At 36.5% G+C, this 17,426-nt stretch overlaps 1 protein-coding gene across 2 annotated transcripts in view; it reads right to left on the minus strand.

Moving 5' to 3' along the window:
* The window catches only part of LMLN (leishmanolysin like peptidase), a 79,064-nt gene that overhangs the window by 53,428 nt on the left and 8,210 nt on the right, over positions 1–17,426 (minus strand). For both annotated transcript variants that reach the window (XM_060298206.1, XM_030859030.2), the window contains exons 2-6: positions 5,497–5,594; positions 4,616–4,646; positions 3,649–3,731; positions 2,973–3,096; positions 422–600 (exon numbers count right to left, since the gene is read on the minus strand). In XM_060298206.1, the coding sequence (XP_060154189.1) occupies positions 422–600; positions 2,973–3,096; positions 3,649–3,731; positions 4,616–4,646; positions 5,497–5,594 (515 nt within the window). The remainder of the gene's footprint in view (positions 1–421; positions 601–2,972; positions 3,097–3,648; positions 3,732–4,615; positions 4,647–5,496; positions 5,595–17,426) is intronic.

Below are 17,426 nucleotides of genomic sequence, written 5' to 3' on the forward strand. Positions count from 1 at the left end.
GGAGACTTAACCACTGGACCGCCAGGGAAGTTCCGGGACTCTAAATTTTTTAGACATAATTAAGCTAAGTGAAGGACATAATGATATGACAATTAGATGAACAGTTATTTTGAACATCTTACAGTTCAGCACAGAAGTGCTAAAATTAAAGTTCAAATTGTTTCCTTAGAGAGGTGTCATCACTTTCAAAGAAAATTCTATTGACAGTAGACTTTTCCTTTGGAATTGGTACTTATATTACCATATGCATAGCAGTTGTATAACCTGGTTCCCCCACCACACCCCAATCCAGGCAGTATGCCATTTCTTACTACTGGAGGTAATCTCGCAAATGCAAACTTCTTGTACTCTCAACACTTAGAATATGTTTTAAGAGTTCTTATTTTAGATCTTGGGAAATAAGTCTCAGGGGAAAGTTTACCTGTCCATTTTTGCTTCCTGCTGACAATAGGCTGCATAAGAGATGATGTTTTCATGGCTGCACCTCTCAGTGGCCAGAGCACCAACATAAAGAACAAAGTCTGCATCCCGGACTCCCTCTTGGTCTGGCACACCCACTGCTCCACAGGGCCACTTACCCCCACAGCAGACTCTGCATTGCTATGCCCATGGGGGACAACAACGGAAAAACAGACCAGAGATGAGGTTAGCTATCAGGACTTTTAATTTATAATGAATCCAGACTCTAAATATGTATGATTTAATTTTTATTTATTATCCTTCAGCTTTTATCAAAATCCATACCTCTCTCTACTCAATTCCTATCTCTAATTTTAAATTTATTTTATTAAAATTTCTACTTTATATACTATAATCATAAATGTATAATATTAATTAAAACAAACAATTGCTATTTATAAAGGGCATGCAACCAGGGTACAAAAAAGACAGCAATAGAAAAGGTTTTATTAAACCCTGAAACTAGGTGAAAATTACAAGGGACCTTCTTGTACACATTTTTTTTAGCAATTTCCCGTGAATCTATAGTTACTTCAAAACTAATTAATAAAAAACTTTATTTACTGGAAGTATTTTCCTATTATAAGTAATTCATGTATCTTGTTAAAAATTCAGATAATACGAAAGTATATAAGGTAAAAAGTTAAAGTCATCTTGTAATATTACCTTTGTTTCTAGTTTTCTAAGCAAACTTTGCCCTTTTAACATACGTTTTTTAGAGAACTTCTTCTATCAAAGTTCCTAAACAATCATAATCTCCAAATTATAAATAGGAAAATCAGTAAATGGTGTTTTTTTTAAGGCATAGGTGATGCTTGCAGAGAGAGAAAAGACAGAAATTCTCATTTCATTACATTGTTTACTCTTGCTTCTCTAATACATGTATTTATAATTTTAAAATTCAATTACTTTAATCTGTTAATAGTTGATATTAAGAAAAGCTGTGATTTAATAGCATTCTTTACATGATCTCTCATTTATTTAAAAAAAAAAATCAGGACCTCCAAGAAGATAAGTAGAAAGCAGAATTTGAAAAAGCCAAAAGAATTAAAAACAAAAATACCTTAGAAAGAAAAGCAAAGAAATATGCCTTAAAATGTCTACGAAATATCTCTAAATGTCTCAGGAAAAGAGATAAATATGTAATTAACAGGTTGTTTCAATTTTTAAACATGTTCCCCAAACCCTCTATGCTTTCAAGAAATTTGATAAAAGAAATGGAAGCTGAGTAAGTTAGCTGTATTAGTGCCAAAAGCCTTTAGTGAGCTTCAAATACTCTGAGAAAAAAATTATAAAGTAAACTTCAACTATATGCTTAATTTTGCTGACAAAGTCAATGTTTAATAATGTATTCATTTTCTAAAAGTAATGAGAGAACACAGCTCAATAGAGAAAAGCAGCTAAAGCAATAATCATATTTTCCAAAATATAGGTATAAATAAATTGGCTTTCTGGTTTACACATTTAAACTTTTTAAATTTTTTCTGATACAAATAATAGATGCTTAATATGAAAAATCAGAACATTACAAAAATGTATAAGTTAACAAATAAAAGCCCTCCATAATCCAACTCAATGAAAACCATTAAAATTTTATGTGTCTCCAGATTTTTTATATATGTATACCTCCAGATTACTTCATAATTTTTTATATGTGTGTATACACTTCTTATTTTTTATGCTTTTATTTCAGCTTTACTGAAAGCTGAATAATTGATGATAATTTTTAATTTTTAAATGAAATAGACTAACTACCCATACTGATTTACAACTTTTTTTTCCATTTAAAAGCTTAACTATCTTTCCAAATCAGTATATAAAGATCTATTTTGTTCTTTTTTTTTTTTAATATTGTTCATTTATTTTGGCTGCACCGGATCTTAGTTGTGGCATGCAGACTCTTAGTTGCGGCATGCATGTGGGATCTAGTTCCCCAACCAGGGATTGAACCTGGGCCCCGTGCATTGGGAGCAAAGAGTCTTACCCGCTGGACCACCAGGGAAGTCCTTCTACTTCATTCTTTAACAGCTGTGTAGTGCTCCATTATGTGGTTATGCCATAACTTAAGTAATATTAATATAGGCATATTTATAGTTTTGCAAAGAATATCCTTGAACATATATTACATAGTTATAAGTATTTTTATGGAATACATTTCCAGGTTGGGTTAAAGCATACACATTATTTTTATTTGAAGAGATAATGTTAAATTGCCCTTTAAAAATTCTGAGGTATATAGCTGCTAAAAGATGTTTTGGAGGGCAAAGATAAAGTCCTAAGCAGAAACGATTCAGCAGCCTCAGAGATAAATTGAAAAAAGAAAAAAATAATTAAATTCACTTGAAAACCAATGAAAGAATAAAATCAGCACACCTAACTGTGATTACTTTTGGTAGAGAATGAAGCTTTTGAACTTAAGTCTGTAAAATCTTCTTAGTGACAATCACAGATTGAAAATCTGTCATAAGTTTATCCTAAAGAATAAGAACATTGCTAAGAGCAGGGTGAAATACCTGGAGGTGCTCCTCAGGCACTATAACGGGGCCACATCTTGTATGCTCTGCACATTCCCCAGTACAGCATCTATGGTGATCATTTTCCTTCCGAAGGTATTGGTATTGGTTTGTTGCACATTGTCTTCAGTTCATTCGTACATCAAAGTTTAATTACAAAAAAAAAAAAAAAAGATGAGTTCACAGCAGTTAAAACATTGTAAAAAACTAGTAGCTGCTATGTTTATTTCATTTATAATAGTTACTATTTTAGTTAGAAAAGTAGTCTAATAAAGAATTTTGGTTCCATGGCAAATTCTTCTGATCTGGGTTTTCAAACACTCAAATACTTCAAAAGCCAATACTGTACACATGAAGGAAGGGGATATGGGAAAAAGGGATATGGGAAAAAGCCAATACTGTACACATGAAGGAAGGGGATATGGGAAAAAGGGTACAACTATACCCAAGGAAAAGATCCAGTGGGTCACCTCATAATGGAAAATCGGGAAAAGAATGATTACCCAACAGATGCTCTTTTATTCTTTTTAAATATCTTACAGTTTGGTCTCCAGGAACCAGCATAATAAAATACTCCAGTATAAAACTCACAATTTGCCATACTGACAGAATGGGGTGGGCAGAGTACTAAATACTAAACAACTGAAGAAAATGACCTGTGTGTAATGTGACATACCTACTAAGTAATATAGTGCCCGCAGGTCTACGAACCTGAAAAGTCTTCTCTAAATAAGAAACAGCTTGTGGAAAAAGTTTGGTCTAAATAAAAGTTGGAAAAAAAAAACCAGTCAGAATTACAGCTAAAAGATAAACTATATTTAAAACAAGTAAGCACAGGATATTAATGACTAAGGGGAAAGAAGGAAAAAGCCTTATAATTCTGGAATATAGGTACTAGTCAAAAGTTGTGTGACTAGAGCTAGGGAAAGATTGAGTCTAGGAGCAAAGGAATTTCCTCATTTACTAGTTTAGTTTGGAGGAAAGAACACCAGAAAGTTCCTTCCCTACCCCATTTAAATAGAATATTATAAAACATAAATCACAACTATTAATATTACTTTAAATTTGAGACTGATTTAGATTATTCCAACATGAAGGTAGTTTATGTTAAGAAAATCATATATTTAGAAGATCTACTTTAGCCTCACCCATTTCTGTGACCCCATAATGAAGTGGCTTAATGTGTGTGTGTGCCTCTGTAACAGTTAAAAAACTTATGAGGCTAGCACCTCTATAAATGACCTTGGCATTTCATACTATCAGGCCAATTAATCTTCATGAGAATGAGCATTTCCACCAAGAGAATAGTGTTCTCAATGTTTTTAAAACATCATCTTTTTCATCCTATCTGAAGCATGCTCTGCTCCCCTAAAACTTAAGAGGACAAGTAAAGATATGAGAATGATTTAATATCAAATTATAAAATGAGAAGACTAATTTAATATCAAATATGAACAAAGTTTTGGTGAGTGCATCATAAAAACACCTTGGTGATAATAGAAATACATTCACTACCAATACCTTTTATTCAGTCATTCACAGAATAGTTATGTGTATGTTTTTCATTACTGAAGTAAAATTTACATACAATAAAATGCACCATTTTAAGTGTCCAATTCAAGCTATGAGTATTTATTACATACCTTTACAAGGTGTCTTTTCTCAGGGAGCAACCTGAAAATGATGACATAAAACATAAAGATTGCCATGCTGAGGGCAAACCACTATCTCATTTTTGTTCAGAATACAACTGGCAGGAGTCCCAAGGAATGCTTTGTGGAAGCATGCCATATCAGTCCCTCTAAATCTCAATGAGCATTTAAGAGTTGATCACATACTGTCTCATTCATTTGGGAAGTTAAAGATAGGGAAAGACATCACCTACTCCCAATAGCTCTTCATAAACTACTACAGATTCATAATTTATCTCTTTTCTGGACGCCCTCTTACTCTAAATTAAAAATTAGGCTATATCATCTCTCTGGTTAATAATTTTGTAAATGTTCTTACTATTGTATTAGTATTTTGTCTTATTGTTCCTCCAAGTACTTAAGTGCCTTCCAGGTCTGTTATTGACCACATAAGTAGACATACACTGGTGTGCTTAAATTATTCATGATGTATAGATTTAAATCATATCCCATGGCCTTCATCTTTCTAAACTAAAAAGCATATTTAGCTTAATTCCATTTTGAGGGTACACTAGCATCTACTTCCATTTATAGAACTCCAGGTAACAGATGAAAATATTTTCAATAGTTTGATTCTTAATAAAAAAAGATGACAGGGGCTTCCCTGGTGGCGCAGTGGTTGGGAGTCCGCCTGCCAATGCAGGGGACACGGGTTCGTGCCCCGGTCCGGGAGGATCCCACATGCCGCGGAGCGGCTGGGCCCGTGAGCCATGGCTGCTGGGCCTAAACGTCTGGAGCCTGTGCTCCGCAACGGGAGAGGCCACAACAGTGAGAGGCCTGCGTACTGCAAAAAAAAAAAAAAAAAAAAAGATGACAAATAATGATGTACTTACTCTTCAATACTTTTATCGTAGACAGTCTTGATTCTTAAATGTTCATTAACATCTCTCTTTATAATATGATTTGCCTTAAGATGGACCTTATTTATGACCTAAAAAAAAGGAACAGATTTGAAAAAAATGTATAGATTAGTTAATTGAGGTCCCAACTTAAAATTAGTAAACTAAATTTCAAGTGTAATACCCAGAAAAAATACAAGAACTAAATAAATTGAGAGACAGTTCATGCTCATGGATAGGAAGACTCAAAATTATCAAGATGTCAGTTCTTCCCAACTTCATCTATAGATTCAATGCAATCCCAATTAAAATCCCAGCAAGTTACATTGTGCATATCAACAAACTAATTCCAAAGTTTATATAGATGGCAAAAGACCAAGAATAGCCAACAAAATGTTGAAGAAAAAAACAAAGTTGGAGGACTGACACTACCTGACTTCAAGATTTACTATAAAGTTACATTATCAAGACAGTGTGGTACTGGCAAAAGAAGAAACAAATAGACCAATGGAACAGAATAGAGAGCCCAGAAATAGGCCCACATAAGTATATTCAACAGATCTTTGACAAAGGAAAAAAAGCAATACAATGGAACAAAGATGGTCTTTTCAACAAATGGTGCTGGAACAACTGGATATTCACATGGGAAAAAAAAATGAATCTGGAGACAGACCTTACATCTTTCAGAAAAATTAACTCAAAATGGAATATAGACCTAAAATGTAAAACACAAAACTATATAAAACTCTTAGAAGATACCATAGGAGAAAAACCAGATGTCCTTGGATATAGTGATGACTTTTTAGATATAACACTAAAGGTACGATCCATGAATGAAATAACTGATAATTTCAACTTTATTAAAATTAAAAACTTCTGCTCAATGAGGGTTAACATCAAGAGAATAAGAAGACAAGCCATAGACTGGGAGAAAATATTTGCAAAAGACAAATCTGATAAAGGACTATTATCCAAAATATACAAAGAACTCTTAAAACTCAACAGTAAGAAAATGAGAGACTTCCCTGGCGGTCCAGTGGTTAAGACTCTGCGCTTCCAATGCAGAGGGCCCGGGTTCGATCCCTTTTCGGGGAACTAAGATCCCACATGCCATGCCCAGCGCGGCCAAAAGAAAGAAAAAGAAAATGAACAATCCAAGTAAAACATGGGCCAAAAACCTTAATAGACACCTCACCGAAGAAGGTATATAGACAGCCAATAAACATACAGAGAGACGTTTCACATTATACGTCATCAGGGAAATGCAAATTAAAACAACAAAATATCACTATACACCTATTAGAATGGCCCAAATCTGGAACACATACTATACCAAATGCTGCCAAGGATGTGGAGCAACAGAACTCTCATTCATTGCTGGTGGGAATGCAAAATGTACAGCTACCTTGGAAGACAGTTTGGCAGTTTCTTACAAAACTAAACATACTTTTACCATAACCACCCAGCAATCATGCTCTTTGGTATTTACACAAATGAGTTACAAACTTATATCCAAACAAAAACCTGTTCATGGATGTTTATAGCAGCTTTATTCATAATTGTTACAACTTAGAAGCAGCCAGGATGTTCTTCAAGAGGTGAGTGGATAAATAAACAGTGGTACATCCAGACAATGGAATATTATTCAGAGCTAAAAAGATGAGCTATTAAGCCAGGAAAAGACATGGAGGAACCTTAAATGCATATCAGTAAGTGAAATAAGCCAATCTGAAAAGGTTACATACTATATGATTCCAACTATATGACATTCTGGAAAAGGCAAAACTATGGACACAGTAAAAAGTTCACTGTTTGCCAGGGATAGAGGGGTGAGGGATTAATAGAGCACAGAGGATTTTGAGGGCAGTGGACCTGTATGATACTGTAATGATGGCTACATGTCGTTATACATTTGTATTATACATTTGTCCAAACACATAGAATGTACAACACAAAGAGTAAATCCTAATGTAAACTATGGACTTTGGGTGACTATGATATGTCAATATAGTTTCATCAATTATGACAAACATACCACTCTGGTTGGGGATGTTGATAATAGGGGAGCCTATGCATGTGAGGAGGAACAGAGTATTTGGGAAATCTCTGTACCTTCTTCACAATTTTGCAGTGAATCTAAAACTGCTTTTAAAAAATAGTCTTTAAGGGCTTCCCTGGTGGTGCAGTGGTTAAGAATCTGCCTGCCAATGCAGGGGACACAGGTTCGAGCCCTGGTCCAGGAAGATCCCACATGCTGCGGAGCAACTAAGTCCGTGAGCCACAACTACTGAGCTTGCACTCTAGAGCCCGCAAGCCACAACTACTGAACCCACATGCCACAACTACTGAAGCCCATGTGCCCAGAACCCCTGCTCCACGACAAGAGAAGCCACCACAATGAGAAGCCTGCGCACCTCAATGAAGAGTAGCCCCCACTCGCCACAACTACAGAAAGCCCGTGTGCAGCAACGAAGACCCAACACAGCCAAAATAAATAAATAAATAATAGTCTTTAATTTAAAAAAATGAAGATGAGAAGACAATGGAACAAATAGTTAAAGCACTAAAAGAAAGATATTCAATACTGAAGTGTATCTCCAATGAAACTACCCTTCAAAAATGAAGAGGAAATAAAGATATTTCAGATAAACAAAAATTGAGAGAATTCATCACCAGCAGACCTCCACTACAGGAAACACTAAAGGAAGTTCTTCATGGTAATGGAAATGACACTAGAGGGTAACTTGGATCTTGTCTTAGTTCAGGCTTCTATAACAGAATACCATAAACTGGGTGGCTAACAAACAACAGAAATTTACTTCTCACAGTTCTGGAGGCTGACAAGTCCAAGATCAAGGCGCCAGAAGACTGGGTGCCTGGTGAAGGCTCACTTCTTGTTTCTTAAGGCCATAGTCTGGTTGTATCCTCTGGCAGAAGGGGCAAGGAGCTCTTTCATAAGGGTATTAATCTCATTCATAAGGGCTCTGCCCTCATGACCTAATCATCTACCAAAGACCCCATCTCCTAACCATTATATTGAGAGTTAGCCTTTCAACATATGAATTTTGAGGGAACACATTCACTATATACAAGATCTGTAGGAAGGAATGTGGACAAGTGGAAATGTTAGATAAGTAAATATAAAAGTCTATTGTGTAGAAAACAGTTAACATAGCAGGCCTAAGACTACTACCTTTAGAAAGACCTGCTTGCAAGTTTGACTTTTCACTGGTCCCAGAATTTGAATGGTAAACTGTCCCTACACTGACATAAAACTTCCCTAAGCAATAAGGCAGTCTCATTGTGCCCAAACTGTTAACAGAAATACAGTTTATGCTGAACATCTGTTTACTTCTCAGAGTCAGGAATGTTAGTGACTGAAATTGTGCCTACATGAACCGTCTCCAATAAAAACCCTGGACTCCTAGACTCAGACGAGCTTCCCTGTAGACAACAATTTGTGCTTGTTCTTACAAGTTACTGCTAAACGGATTAAGCATGTCCTATGTGACTCCACTAGGAGAGGATTCTTGGAAATGTCAACAAAAATTCAACTAACAATCAAGTTAAGAAGAGAAAAGGGTATTTAATTTGGGCCAAACTGAGGATTATAACCTGGGAGATAGACTCTCAGAAGTTCTGAGAACTGTTATGCCCGTTAGAAGTCAAAGGCACAGTCATATACATTCTCAAGACAAAGAATCATACATCAAAGTGACATACTGATATTTTACATAAAGTTCACCAAAGATATATAGTCCAGGTAAGCACGTACAAAGGCAGAGAACAACAGTAAGTCACTATGGCTCGCTACAGAGTTGGGAAAGAATGGTATTCTTTTAAAAAATTACATTGCTAGTGCCAGAAAAAAGGGGAAAAAAATCGATCCTTATGATCCAGCAGGCATTCCCATCTTTGAGGAGGTCTGGTTAATGTGTAATTCAGATGCACACAAGGAGGGAGGGAGGAGGCCCAAACGGACACAGAGACAGAACTTTATGTTTAAATTTTCTTGTCCTGCCTTAAAATACACATTTTATTTCATCAGAAGCTTGTGTCCGGTTTCCTTCAGTTTTTGCTCCGGGAGCCATTTCTTTTTACTGATTGTGCTTGATATGTATCCTTTCACTGTAATAAATCTTAGCTGTGAGTACAACTATATGCTGAGTCCTATGAGTCCTTCCAGCAAATCACCAAACCTGGGGTGGTTTGGAGACCTTCAACACAATTATACACATATTTCTTTTCTTCTTTTCATTTCTTTAGAGACATTAACTGTTTAAAACTAAAATTATAAAATTGCAATTGTGAGAGTTATATGTAGAGTTATTATATATTATGGTAATAGCAAAAGGACAAGGAAATAGTGACACTATACTGTTGAAAAGTTCCCGTATTTAACATGACTATAAACTTTAAGTAGATGTCATAAATTCAAGATACATATTATAATCAATAGAGCAAACATTCAAAAATATATTGCATTTTACTGTTGGTTAATTACACCTCAATTTAAAAAGTAAAGCAAAGAGATACAGCTAAAAAGTAAACAAAGGAATTAAAATAGAATACTAAAAAACAGAAGGCACAAACAGTCAAGTGAAACAAAGAGAAAAAAATAGCTAAACTGCCAATCCAAACTCAACCATGTCAAAAATCACATTAAATGTAAACATTAAATGTAAAAGGACTGAACATTCTTGTTAGAAAGCAGAGACTGTCAGACTAGAGAGAGCAAGATGCAACTATTTGCTATCTATAAGAAGCCCATTTTAACGATAAAGACACAGAGAAATAGAGAGTATAAGGATGGAAAAACACACATCATGTAAACACTAATCAGAAGAAAGCCAGAGTGGCTATATTAGTATTAGACAAAGTATATTTCAAAACAAGGAGTATTAATTACCAGGAATAAAGAGAGGGGCAGTATGTAATGCTAAATGGGTCAATTCACAAAAAAATAACAATGTAAAATGTGTAAACACCTAACAGCAGAGCTGCAAAATACGTGAAGCAAAAACTGAAAACTGAAAGGAGAAGTAAACAAATCCACAATTATAGTTGGTGACTTCAACATTCCTACTCAGTAATCAACACAAGTAGACAGAAAATCAGTAAGGACATGGGAGACCTGAGCAGCACTATAACTAACTTGACCTAAATGACATTTATGGAACCACCTGCCCCAACATCAGCAGAATGTACATTCTTCTCAAGTACACACAGAACGTTAACCTGGTTAGATTTTTGGCTATAAAACATATTTTACTATAAAACAATCCTTAAGAAATACAAAAAACTGAAATCATACAAAGGATGTTTGCTATCCATAACTAAATTAAACTAAAATGCAATTAGGTAAAGATAACTGGGAAATCTCCAAATATTAGAAAATCAAACTTTTTTTTTTTTTGTGCCGCACCATGAGGCCTTCGGGACCTTAGTTCCCTGACAAGGGATTCACTGTGCCCCCTGTAGTGAAAACTCAGAGCCATAACCGCCAGGGAATTCCTGAACAACAAACTTTTAAATTATCCTTAGGTTGAAGATGAAGTCACAAAGGAGATCAGAAAATATTTTTAATTGAATGATGATAAGATTATAAGCAATTAATATTTTTTAAAATAAATTTATTTATTTATTTTTGGCTGTGTTGGGTCTTTGTTGCTGCGCGCGGGCTTCCTCTAGTTGCAGCGAGCAGGAGCTACTCTTCTTTGCGGTGCAGGCTTCTCAATGCTGTGGCTTCTCTCATTGTGGAGCATGGGCTCTAGGCACGCGGGCTTCAGTAGTTGCGGCACAAGGGCTCAGTAGTTGTGGCTCATGGGCTCTAGAGCACAGGTTCAGTAGTTGTGGTGCATGGGCTTAGTTGCTCCGCGGCATGTGGGATCTTCCCAGACCAGGGATTGAACCCGTGTCCCCTGCATTGGCAGGCAGATTCTCAACCACTGGGCCACCAGAGAAGCCCAGCAATTAATATTTGTGTAATGTAATTAGTGTTTAGAAATTTATAACTTTAAATACTTATATTAGAAAAAATAATCTCAAATTAATGACCTAAGCTTCCATCTTAAGAAATTAGAAAATGAAGGGCAAATTAAACTCAAAGAAAGCAGAAGAAAGTAAATAATAAAGAACAGAAATCAATTAAAAGGAAAACAGAAAAATGATAGAGAAAAATCAATGAAACCCAGTGGCGGTTCTTTGAGAAGATCAATACAATTGATATATCTCTAAGCAGACTAAGAGAGCAGACACCAATTACCAATATCAAGAATGAAACAGGGCATATCACTATAGACTTTACAGACAGTGATATTGTGATTTATAATAAAAATATATATATTTGGTCTTTGTCGCATTTTTGGAATTTCCTAAGACCTCTGGAATTTCCTAAATGATAAAAGTGATCAGGTGTCTTTTGTCATGTTAATGAGGTAACTTTTGGAAGCACCTAAGGGTGGAGACTGGTTACCAGTGGAGCCAAGTATGTGAATAAAAGATTGGAACTTTCAGTCCTTTCCACCCCCTCTAACCTCTGAGGAGAGGAGAGGGGCTGGAGATCAAGTTCAACCACCAATGCCCAATGATTTAATCAATTATATCTATGTAATGCCTACCTAAAACCCAAAATGATGGGGTTTGGAGAGCTTCCAGGGTGGTGAACACGTGGAGATTCCGGGAGAGTGACATGTTCAGAAAGCACAGAAGCTCTGTGCCCTTTCTCCATACGTTGCCCTATACATCTCTTCCACCTGACTGTCCTTGAGCTACATTCTCTTATAATAAACCAGTAATCTAGTAAGTAAACATTTTCTCTGAGCTCTGTGAGCCTCTTTAGCAAATTAATCAGAACCAAAGAGGGAGTTGTTGGAACTTCTGATAGCTGGTTGGTCAGAAGCACAGGTAACCCCCTGGACTCACATTGGATCAAATGGGGGAGAAGGGGCAATGCTGTAGGTCTGAACTCTTAACCTGTGAAATCTGATGCTATCTCTGGGTAGACAGTGTCAGAATTGAGTTGAATTGTGGGACACTCACCTGATGTTGGAGAGTGGCTTGGTGATGTATGGAAAACCCTTGACACATTAGAATTGGTAACTCAGAACCCTTTACAGACATTTAAAAGATCAAATGGGAACATTAAGAAAACTGTATTTCCATAAATTTGACAACTTTGATGAAATGAAATTCTTTGAAAGATATGACTTACCAAACACAATCAAGAAGAAATAGATAACCTCAATAGTCCAATATCTATTAAAGAAAATAAGTTCATAGTTTATAACACTCCAATAAAGAAAATTCCAGGCTGAGATATCTCCATTCATGAATTCTACTAAACATTTAAGGAAGAAACAATACTGCTTGTATACAAACTCTTTCTGAAAGTAGAAGAGGAAGAAATATTTCCCAATTCATTCTATAAGGCCAGCATTACCCTAATACCAATCCCAACAAAGCTACAGAAGGAAAAAAAAACCAACTACAAACCAATATCCTTAATGAATACATATGCAAAATCATCAAAAAAACACTAGCAAATGAAATCCAGCAAAATGTAAAAAGGGTAATACATCATGATCAAGTGGGGTTTTATCTCAGGGGGATGCAAGCCTAGTTCATCATTCAAAAAATCAATCAATGTAACTCACAATATCAAAAGAATAAAGAAGAAAAGCTACATGATTATAACAATTGATACAGAAAAGACATTTAATAAAATTAAACACCCATTCATGACAAAAACTGTCAGCAGACTAGAAACAAAAAGTAATTTTCTTAACCTGATAAGGCACATCTACCAAAAATCTACAAACTAATACTTTTCTTTGCATTAAAATTTTTTATAGGGACTTCCCTGTGGCACAGTGGTTAAGAATCCACCTGCCAATACAGGGGACACAGGTTCGATCCCTGGTCCAGGAAGATCCCACATGCTGCGAAGCAACTAAGCCCACGTGCCACAACTACTGAAGCTCATGTGCTGCAACTACTGAACCCACACGCTGCAACTACTGAAGCCCGCGTGCTCTAGGACCCGTGTGCCACAACTACTGAAGCCCGTGCAACTAGAGCCCATGCTCCACAACAAGAGAAGTCACCTCAATGAGAAGCCCGCATACTGCAACGAAGAGTAGTCCCTGCTCACCGCAACTAGAGAAAGCCCACGCGCAGCAGTGAAGACCCAACGCAGCAAAAAAGAAAAAAAAATTTTTAACACAATTTTGAAAGGTTACTTTCAATTTACAATTATTATAAAATATTGGCTATAGTCCCTGTGTTGTACAATACATCCTTAAGCCTATCTTATACTCAGTAGTTTGTAGTTCTCCCCTCTCACCCCCATCACTGGTAACCACTAGTTTGTTCTCTGTATCTGTGAGTCTGTTTCCTTTTTGTTATATTCACTAGTTTGTTGCATTTTCTAGATTCCACATATAAGTGATATCATACAGTATTTGCCTTTCTCTGTCTGACTTATTTCTCTTACCATAATGCCCTCCAAGTTCCTCCATGTTGCTGATAATGAAAAAATTTTGTTCTTTTTTAAAGCGGAGTAGTGTTCCATGCAACTAATACTCTTAATAGTGAAAGACTGAATGTTTTCCCCCTAAGATCAAGAACAATGGAAAGATGTCTACTCTCACCACTTGTATTCAATATTATAATGAAGGTCCTAGTCAGTATGATAAGGCAATATTAACATTAAATATTTGTAATAAGCAAAAGATACATATTGTAATCCCTAAAGCAAACACACACACACGCACACGCAGCATGCGCACTAACCCCACAGACAAGTGAAATGTATCGATAAAAGGATGGAAAATTCTAATCGTAAGCAAGGTGAAATGGCTATACTAATATCAGCAAAGCAGACTTCAAGACAGAGAGTATCACCAGAAATAAAGAGTAATATTTTATAATAATAAGGGGTTAATACCTCAGAAATACATAATTACAACTGTGAATGTACCTAACAATAGATTCAAAATCCATGAAGCAAAAGCTGACAGAACTAAAGGAAGAAAAAAGACATTTATAATCTTAGAAATTTTTAAAGACTCTCTTAGACAAAACATTTTAAGAATATACAAATCTGTAGCCAATATTTTGTAATAACTGTAAATGGCATATAACCTTTAAAAATTGTATAAAAAAAGAATATAGAAATCTGAAGTGTACCATCAATCGCCTCACCTTTTTGACATGTATAGAAAGCTATACTCAATACCTATAGAATATATATTCTTTACTAGTACACAGAAAGTTTAGCAGGATAGAGCGTATGCTGAGGTATAAATAAAACAATCTCAAATTTCAAAGAACTGAAATCTTACAGAAGGTACCTCTAAATTAGAAATCAATAACTATAAGATATCTAGAAAAGGACCACATATTTAGAAATTATATTTTAAACATTTTTAATAATCCAGGGATCAAAGAAAAAATTACCAGGGAAAATAAAAATGAATTATCACTTTGAATGAAGTGTTAATTAAAATACAATGTGTCAAAATCTGTGGAATGTAGCTACAGTTGTACTTTGAGAGAAATACAGGTCATTAAATGTTTATGGTAGAGAAGAAAGAAAAGGCTAAAAAACAATGATCTGGGACTTCCCTTGTGGCACAGTGGATAAGACTCCATGCTCCCAATGCAGGGGGCCCAGGTTCGATCCCTGGTCGGGGAACTAGATCCTACATGCATGCTGCAACTAAGAGTTCACCTGCCGTAACTAAGGAGTCTGCAAGCTGCAACGAAGAAGCCCACGTGCCACAACTAAGGAGCCCAGGAGCCGCAACTAAGGATCCCATGAGTCACAACTAAGGAGCCTGCCTGCCACAACAAAGATCTGGTGCAACCAAATAAATGAATAAATAAATAAACATTAAAAACAAAAAAGACAAACAATGATCTAAGTTTCCACCTAACAATATGAACAAAGTAAATCCACAGTAAGTAGAAAGGAAAAATAATAAAGAACAGGAAACAATGAAATAGAAAACAATAATTAAAGAAAACTACCAAAGCTAACAGTTGGCTATTTAAAATGATTAATAGGGACTTCCCTGGTGGTGCACAGTGGTTAAGAATCTGCCTGCCAATGCAGAGGACACGGGTTCGAGCCCTGGTCCAGGAATATCCCACATATCGCGGAGCAACTAAGCCCATGAGCCACAACTACTGAGCCTGCGTGCCACAACTACTGAAGCCCGCATGCCTCAAGCCCGTGCTCCACAATAAGAGAGGCCACCGCAATGAGAAGCCCACACACTGCAACAAAGAGTAGCCCCCGGTCACCGCAACTACAGAAAGCCCATGTGCAGAAACGAAGACCCAATGCAGTCAAAAATAAATAAATAAATAAATTTGTAAATAAAATAAAATGATTAATAAACTTAATAAGCCCTTAGAAAGAATGGACTACAATAAAACAGAATAAACCCAAATTACCACATTAGAAATGAAAGCATGCCTATCACTCAGATTCTACAGACAACAAAAGGATAAATTATTATGAACAATTTTATGTCAATACATTTAACAATTCAGATGAAATAAAGTCCTTCAAAAACACAAGTTACCAAGACTGACATAAGATCAAATGGATACTATGAATAGACTTGTATGAGAGAAACTGGATTTATCTATCCCTACACAGTGGTTTCTTGGGGCCAGAGTGAAAGCATGGGTTTTCTGCAAATGAGCACAAGGGATCTTTCTGGGGTGATGGAAATGTTCTAAAACTGGACTGTGGTGATGGTTCTGTAGACTTGTAAATTTATAAAAATCACTTAATTGGACACTTAAGTGGGTGAATTTTATGGCATATAAATTATAGCTCAATAAAAGTATTTAAAAAACAACTCTCTACAAAGCAAACACTAGATCCAGACAGTTTCAGTTATGAATTATACCAGACATTTAAGGAAGAAATTTTCTTTTAGAAAATACATGATAGAATTTCCCAACTCATTATGTAAGACCAGTATAATTCTGCTATTAAAAGTTAACAAAGGGACTTCCCTGGTGGCGCAGTGGTTAAGAACCTGCCTGCCAATGCAGGGGACACGGGTTCAAGCCCTGGTCTGGGAAGATCCCACATGCCGCAGAGCAACTAAGTCCATGAGCCACAACTACTGAGCCTGAGCTCTAGAGCCCGCGAACCACAACTACTGAGGCCCGCATGCCTAGAGCCTGTGCTCTGCAACAGAGAAGCCACAGCAACGATAAGCCCACGCACCACAACGAAAAGTAGCCCCCACTCACAGCAACTAGAGAAAGCCTGTGCTCAGTAACAAAGACCCATTCTAGCCAAAGATAGATAGATAGATAGATAAATATTTTTAAAAGCTAACAAAGAAGATGGCAGAGTAGAAGGACGAGCACTCACTCCCTCTTGTGAGAGCACCGGAATCACAAGTAACCACTGAACAATCATCGACAGGAAGACACTGGAACTCACCAAAAAAGATACCCCACATCCGAAGACAAAGGAGAAGCTGCAATGAGACAGTAGGAGGGGCATAATCACAAAAAAAATCAAACCCCATAACTGCTGGGTGGGTGACTCACAAACTGGAGAACACTTATGCCACAGAAGCCCACCAACTGGAGTGAAGGTTCTGAGCCCTATGTCAGGTTTCCCAACCTGGGGGTACGGCAATGGGAGGAGGAATTCCTAGAGAATCAGACTTTGAAGGCTAGCGGAACTTGACTGCGGGACTTTGACAGGACTGGGGTAAACAAAGACTCCACTCTTGGAGGGCACACACAAAGTAGTGTGTGCATCAGGACCCAGGGGAAGGAGCAGTGACGCCATGGGAGACTAAATGAGACCTACCAGCTAGTGTTGGAGGGTCTCCTGCAGAGGCGGGGTGTGGCTGTGGCTCACCATGGGGACAAGGACACTGGCA

The sequence above is a fragment of the Globicephala melas genome, chromosome 4 (assembly GCF_963455315.2).
Source record: "Globicephala melas chromosome 4, mGloMel1.2, whole genome shotgun sequence".
In the NCBI taxonomy this organism is placed as follows: Eukaryota; Metazoa; Chordata; class Mammalia; order Artiodactyla; family Delphinidae; genus Globicephala; species Globicephala melas.